The following is a 7,605-nucleotide window of genomic DNA, read 5'->3' on the forward strand; positions in this document are numbered from 1 at the left end:
TTTACTAAATTATAAAAAATATTTGAAATTACATATTTGGTAAATTGGCTGTAGGGCTTGTGATATAGCTCAGTTGGCAATTCAAGTTGTCTCGTAGTCCTAAGCCGATGTCCGCGAGTTTGAGTTTTGAGTTAACATCGAACACAGTTGTATGGGATAAGTGTCCGCCAACTGCATCGTTGATAAAAGTCGCGAATGACACAAAGATGTTAATAACAACTGTTAAATAAAATTTATTTTATATTTGAATATTATTAAATTTAATATTTTAAACATAAAAATTCTAAAAGCCGCTATAAAAAAAATACATTTTATAACGCATTAATGGTTAAGTCCTTACGAGCGTGCACCTATAAACATTCGCATTGTAAACTTTAAACCAAAGGATGATTCGAAGTTTATCGTAGTAAAATATCTTAAAAAAGCTGTTTTGATTTACAATGTCCGCAACCGAGAAGGCATTCGACTATGTCGAAACTGTGAACATCGGCGGACAGCCGACGGATATCGTGTATCACCGGTTCGCGAACAAATCGTTTTTACTGGTCACCCAACGGCAGAAAATAACCAATGTTTACACGGTGCGTAATCAATCGTCCCAAGAACAGGCCAATGGTTTTGAAGGATCTGCCGGTAACAACCGGATTTACAGTATAAAACACACATTTGGTGCTGCTTCAGACGAAACAGAAGCGGCCATAAGGTATTTGATGAATTTTATTGATTTGAATGAGGAGATTGTGATCACGTTAGGATTAGAAGAAATCAACAAAAAGTCACTCGATACAATCGGGACCCAGCTGAAAACAATAGTTTAATAGACGATTTAACTTAAATAAACAAAGGTCCCGGCATGCACACGATTAAATCCAGCTGAACTGTGTATTTAGATGATGAATTAAGTTTAAGTTTATTATTCGAAATTACGATAGCCTCAAAGTTACTTATAACTTTGATGATTGATATGATGACATCCATGATCGTTCCGTTGAGTAACCATTCGATTGTTTTAGTTGGTTGTCGCGTGAAATCTCCAGTTATGGCTTGGAAGTGCTTGAAATACTTTACTTCTTTGTGATCCCTATACTACATGGGTTGTAGTAATGTTGAGGTTTTAGACACAGTACTGCCCATAAGATCTTCAAAATAGCGTTTTTTTCACTCTGGTGACACCCCAGTTGTACACTACCGCTTTCAACTATAAAAACGCGATAAAACCACTTAGTGTACAACCGGGTTTTGAAAAAGAAACCTTATAATTTAAGCGATAAATATTAAATTCTAATGTTTAATGGAACTTTTCACGGTAAATCCTGGTTTTCAAGGGAAGTGGAAAATGAACATGAAAAAATCTTAATTCATCAATAACTCAACATTGCGACGACAACAAGACCATTTGGACTTTCATTTTTCAACCATTCTCTATCGATTCCACCATGCTACACTCACTAGTTGTGTCTCATATTTATGTTAGTTTTAAAACAGCCAAATTTTGATAACCTGAAAACTGTCTGTGTTATTTGGTCATAATTTTATTCTTAATCAATAATCATCAGTCTAACGTTAATTCACACGAAAATTAATAAATTCTTGCGAATTGCTTTTTTCTTTTGATTTACATATAAATTTGCTGAATCATTTTTAGTATGTATTTCCTTTAGTCTAAACGCCTGATTGTATTTAAATAGTAAGTTTGATACTATAGTATTACAGCATTATAGCATTACCGTGGGGTGGTAGGGTCGTTACTCTTCGAATATTTCTTTTAAGAAAAACTAACATCAATTTTAGTTTTTGATTTCCCTAAAATGTAAGAAGTTTCAGTGAAGTACTGAATTTCCGGTTACACTAACTTTCTTATTTTAGAATGTCTGTCTCACTATTCGTTTTATTTTTGTGGAATCAAAACGTTTATTTTTTCACATGGTTTTCCGTCTCACTCGGTCTATGGGATTGTATACCGATTGGCCTAAAGTCATTTATGAAATTATTTTATCAACTAAACTGCCGCTATTCGCAAGACTGTCCCATATGCATTTTCGTCATTTTTCAGTTTATCTCAAAAATCGTTCAGATACAGTTAGTTCTTCAATTTAGACTAAAAAGTTTCATAACTTTGTTCTCAACATATATGAATAAAATACCAAGTCATGTCTGTTCCATATGAAATATACCCGCAAAGCTGTCCCATATGTCTATTTATACAGGATGCTTCAAAATTGCTCCTCTAATTTACGTTAATTTTACAAATATTCATATAATGTGTGCGACAAAATAAGCATTCATTGAAATTGCGAAAGTTAGACTTGAGAAAACGGTACAGTAAAGTTAAAAATAACAATATCCATAATTTTTACAAGCCTAAGTTTAGCCTAATGGGTAAATTCCATCAAACTGTTTGTTTTTTAATTTCACAAGAAGCTTATTGAATTGTTCTTTGTAAAACATGGAAAATAGTCAGCTACAAAGCCACATTTTTTAGGTTTTTGTCATGCTGTTACTTGCTGCTTGGACTTTCATAAAATCTATGAACAAAAATACGCGTACCTGGTAGCACACGCTTAAGTCATATTGAATTGATTTTTCTCATCAAATATTTGCAGCCAAGATACTTTGCTGTTTCTGATTCAGCATTTATTTCATTAGAAGGTTTTTATAGTCTTTCTTAAAAGATAATCGACCGAAAAACTTTCCAAAATATGATGGTACAGGTTGTTTTATTCATGGAACGTTTTTATTCATTTTATTTTAGACCCACTCAATTCTTACGTTAAACTTTCTTTATCTCTGACTATCTAAACATGTCATAAACATAATTTCAAACTTATTTTTATCAGTAAACAACCAGTAAAGTGAATAATACAGCGCAGATAGAAAGAATCAAATGATCAACTGACAAAAGGAAAGCCAAATATGGGACAGCTTTGCGGGTATATTTAATCCGCATGCGAAATATACTCGCAAGGCTGTCCCATCATTATTTTCTCCTCCGCATCAACAACTTCCAAATCAAAAACACATTGGACGAAATTCTACAACAATTATCTTAATATCTGTGAAGAAAGAAGTAGAAAAGGTAAAGTTTCAACCGAGAAATCCACGAAAGTTTATAAAAATCTTTAAAGCCGTTTTTCTCGGTTCGTTGTTTTTGCATATGGGACAGACTTGCCGGCAGCGGCAGTAAATATATCGGTGAAATTTTATGTTTTATGAGATAGAATATTTGAGAATTGAAAAATTACAGACGGATAGAAGATTAGAATATGATGACAGATGTTGAAACAAAAAAGACAAAGACGAATTCTACGCGCAGCTGGAGCGTGGATACGACTGCTGCCCAAAACATGATACCAAGATCGTCATCGGAGATTTGTACGCTCAGGTTGGTCAAGAGGAGGAAATCAAACCGACAATTGGAAGGTTCAGTGCGCACCAGATAACCAACGAAAACGACCTCAGACTAATAGATTTCGCCGCTTCCGAACGAAAGGCCTTACGTAGTACCTTTTCCCAGTACCGCCTCCCACACAAGTACACCAGGAGATCACCGTACCAAACGCAATCACTGCTCGACTACGTTTTGATATACAGCCGTCACTTCTCGGTCATCATCGACGTCAGATCTTGTCGAGGCGCCATCATCGAGTCAGACCATTACCTGGTGATGGTGAAGATTTTTTTTTGTAAATTCTTTATTTGAAACGGCTCATACCTTTAGGCTTTAAGGAGCCAAACTCGTTTTGTTTGATTACAATTGTATGCTTAGATCTAGTTCACTTTTTTTTTTTAAGAAAAGGAAGATAGAAAGGAAAATATGAAAATAAAAAGAATTATAGTCGAAGATCAATAGCTTTTAGGAAAAGGTATATTTCGAACATATAGTCCAAGTCCATCACAGCTAACACATCCCTCACTGGAACGTCGGGTGGTTTTCCTCGGGCCCGAAGGGAATCTATGAAGTTCGCTCCGGCGACAAGGTGGTCCTCACTTGATGATGATGGTGAAGATGCGCCCAAAACTCTCCGTAGTACGAAACCGACGTCCGCCTCAGTTAAATATCGTACGACTGAAGCAACCTGAAGTCGCGCAATCGCTCGAAGCAGCGCTGTTGGCAGAGGGCGAGCTTTACGAAGCCCCTCTCGAGGACTTTTGGGATACCATAAAGACAGCCATCAACAGTGTTGCGGAAAACGTCATCGGTCATGTTGAACGAATTCGACGGAACGACTGGTTCAACGAATAGTGTAGAAGGGTGATGGACGCTGAGAATGCCGTACGGGCGGCAGTAGTGCAAAGAGGCACCCGTCGGAAAATCCCCGACAGCGGAAAAGGCTGCGAGTTCGAATTTTCCATAAGAAAATGCGCCGCCTGGAGGAGGAGGAGGACTAGCTCGAGGAACTGGGGCAGCTACATCGTTCCCAAGAAACACGAAAGCTCTATCAGAAACTCAACGCATCCCGCTAAGGCTTCGTGCCGCAAGCCAAAATATGCCGGGATAATGTGATCAGTGGGTATAAGGTCGAGGGCATCCTGACAGGTGGTGTGAGGTGATCAAAAAGTGGAAGTAGCACTTCGATAAACACCTGAACAGCTCACATGCAGGAGATCAAGGTGGTGGGGAAAGGTACATCGCCGGCGTAGCCAACGACGTAGAGGAGCCACTCCCAACGATGAGTGAAGTTAAGGAAGCCATTCGCCAGCTGAATAGCAAAAAGTCGGCTGGGAAGGATGGCATCGCAGCTGAACTTATCAAGTTGGGCATCAAGGAATAGTAATGATCAAAATTCCACAACTGCTTCACAAATTGCAACAATTCGCACATTTCTCTCCTCTCTCTCTCTCTCTCTCTCTCTCTCTCTCTCTCTCTCTCTCTCTCTCTCTCTCTCTCTCTCTCTCTCTCTCTCTCTCTCTCTCTCTCTCTCTCTCTCTCTCTCTTCTATCTCTCACTGAACACTGGTGTGAATATGTATCTCCTCCTTTTATCTCAGTTCCCCGGGTAATATGCCCCATCTACAAAAAGGGCGACAAATTGGACTGTGAGAACTATCGAGCGATCACAGTCCTAAATGCCGCCTACAAAGTGCTGTCCCGAATGCTACTCCGCCGCCTTACGCCACAAGCAAACAGATTCGTGGGAAGTCATCAGGCCAGCTTTATGGAGGAACAGTCTAAGACGTATTCGAACTTTACATAACGGCAAATCCTCCAAAAATGCCGTTAACATTAAGTCACTACGCACCATCTATTCATCGACTTCAAAGTCGAATACGAAACGATCGATCGGACGAGCTATGGAAAATCATGGACGAGAACGGCTTTTCCGGGAAGCTGACCAGACTGATCAAGGCGACGATGGATGGAACGCAGGGCTGTGTACGAATCTCGGGTGAATTGTCGAGTTCATTAGAAACACGCTGGGGGCTTCGATAAGGCGATAGTTTATTATCCTGCATGATGTTCAACGTGTTATTCAACAAATTTTCAACAAATCCAGTCAACTTATCTGCTTGCCGATGACATTGATATAGTCGGCAATCATCTGCGGCGGTGGAGGAGATCACCGCAAACTGAAACGGGAAGCAGGAAGGATTGGGTTGATGATTATACCTTCCAGACGAAGTATATGCTGATCTGCCGATCCGAGACTGACCGAATTCGCTTGTCCAGTAAAAAAAGGCCACGATCGACGGCAACGAGCTGGAGATAATCGAAGACTTTGGCTATATCGGCTCACTTGTGACCGCAGAGAATGACACCAGCAGTGAGATCCGGCAGCGAATGATCAGCGGAAGTTGTGCCTAATATGGACTCCACAAGCAACTGCGGTCGAGAAGACTTCCTGTACATGACTCTCATTAGACCGGTTCTTCTGTACGGGTACGAGACATGGATATTGCTCGAGGACGACCTGCGTACACTCTGCGGCATCTTTGGCGGCGTGCAGCAGAACGGAGTGTGGAGGCAAAGGACGAACCACTAGCTCGTACGAATCTACGGCTAATCCAGTATCCAGAGTGTTGAAAGGCTGGCCGGATACGCTGGGCAGGACATGTTTCGAGAATGCCGGACGACTGTCCTGCAAAACAGGTGTTCGCCACGAATTCGGTAGGAACGAGAATAGCAGGGGCGCAATGAGCGAGGGGGTTAGACCAAGTGGAGCTTGTTCTGGCGAATGTGGGATGCCCGAGAAATTGGAAAACGGTTACCATGGACCGAGTGAATTTTAGGAATTATGTTCGTTAAGTTATGTCGTGAGATGTAATACTAAATACTAAATACTTCATCACATTTCGTGTTTTTCATTAAAAGTTTTTCAAATTAAAAATTACCCTTCCACTCATTTTAAAAATCATTCATTTTATTCTTATCTTCTATCCGTCTATAATCTTTCATTTCCTAAATATTTTCTCTCAAAGAATATAAAATTTCACCGATAAAGTCGATCAAATAATTTCATAAAATAAATTCACGGTGATTAACTCTTCGTTTTAAAAACATAGTCATTTGGTTTAAGCCGTTTGCAATAACGGTCGTTTGGCACAAACTGGCCCGGGCTTAGTGTTATCTACTTCAGGTATTGTTTGCTGGCCAGCCATCTTTCCGGTGTTATAGAACCGGTCGGACGAGAGATTGTTCTTTGGTATTATTTTTTTGTTATGCTTCGCATATTGTGATCGACCAAGCAAGGGCAAATTATTAGACCATTTTAATTAAAAAACAATGTTTTATTTGAAGTAAATTTTATTTTAAGGATAACCGGCATGCTTCTGGAGGATGTAATCCATTACTGCCGGATTATCAGCAGGAACCATGTGACCAGCTCGCAGAGCCCAATACATGTAGAAATTTCCATATTGTTTCTGGTAGCCCTCGAGAATTCCATTGGAACCGATTCCGGTCCTGGCGGCTTGTAGGTACTGATTGCGTCCGTCCCACTGAAGCTTTTCGACCCAAACCACGTTTCCGGGAGTGGCGACTATCAGATCCAGCTGACCGGTAATCACCACCACATCCAAACTGGTATTGTTCAGCAGCAGCTCAACGATGTGCATGGCGGGTTTCATGAAATCACCGGCCATGCTCTGGAAGACATCGGATCCCTGGCTGTTGTAAACGGACTCCGCCGGAAGCTGCAGCGTTTCTGCCACCGGGCCACGCATGAGATCTTCGAGCATCTGATCGCGATCTTCCGAGACCAACCGCACGGCACTGTCCACAGTTGCCTCTGTAAGGAAAATGAAAAAAATGTTATACTTAGCAGAATTAACGCATGAAAATTTCAACATACGTTTCATGTTCCTTTCGAACATCGATAGCCGCGATCGGCTGGCAGAGTAATCCTGCTCGAACAATACATTGTAGAAATCGATTCCCAGCGTTTCTCGTACGATGACACCTTCCGTTCGACCCCACTGCCAGGTAGCATCCTCAAACCGTCCCTCATTCAGGATGTGCTCGGTTTCGATGGCAGCGGCTTGGATGTTCCGGTAGCCCTTCGTATCGACGAAACCCATATTCAGCAAGAAATTTCCCCACGATAGAACAGAATCAATGGGTGACACCCATGGAGCCACAATGCCGACCGAAGCCAGTTCAATATGCAGC

General features: G+C 40.8%; 2 protein-coding genes across 2 annotated transcripts in view; one reads left to right on the plus strand and one right to left on the minus strand.

Moving 5' to 3' along the window:
• Positions 1 to 351: 351 nt before the first annotated feature.
• LOC129744908 (uncharacterized) lies at positions 352 to 872 on the plus strand. Its single transcript, XM_055737666.1, has one exon. It carries the CDS (start codon positions 441 to 443, stop codon positions 816 to 818), a length of 378 nt encoding a protein of 125 aa, XP_055593641.1. The 5' UTR covers positions 352 to 440; the 3' UTR covers positions 819 to 872.
• A 5,832-nt stretch (positions 873 to 6,704) lies between these two features.
• Positions 6,705 to 7,605, minus strand: part of LOC129744894 (retinoid-inducible serine carboxypeptidase-like) — a 290,042-nt gene continuing 289,141 nt past the window's right edge. The window contains exons 4-5 of the mRNA XM_055737649.1: positions 7,289 to 7,605; positions 6,705 to 7,225 (exon numbers count right to left, since the gene is read on the minus strand). Of these exons, the coding sequence (XP_055593624.1) occupies positions 6,747 to 7,225; positions 7,289 to 7,605 (796 nt within the window). The 3' untranslated portion in view covers positions 6,705 to 6,746. The remainder of the gene's footprint in view (positions 7,226 to 7,288) is intronic.

The sequence above is a fragment of the Uranotaenia lowii genome, chromosome 2, assembly GCF_029784155.1.
Source record: "Uranotaenia lowii strain MFRU-FL chromosome 2, ASM2978415v1, whole genome shotgun sequence".
In the NCBI taxonomy this organism is placed as follows: Eukaryota; Metazoa; Arthropoda; class Insecta; order Diptera; family Culicidae; genus Uranotaenia; species Uranotaenia lowii.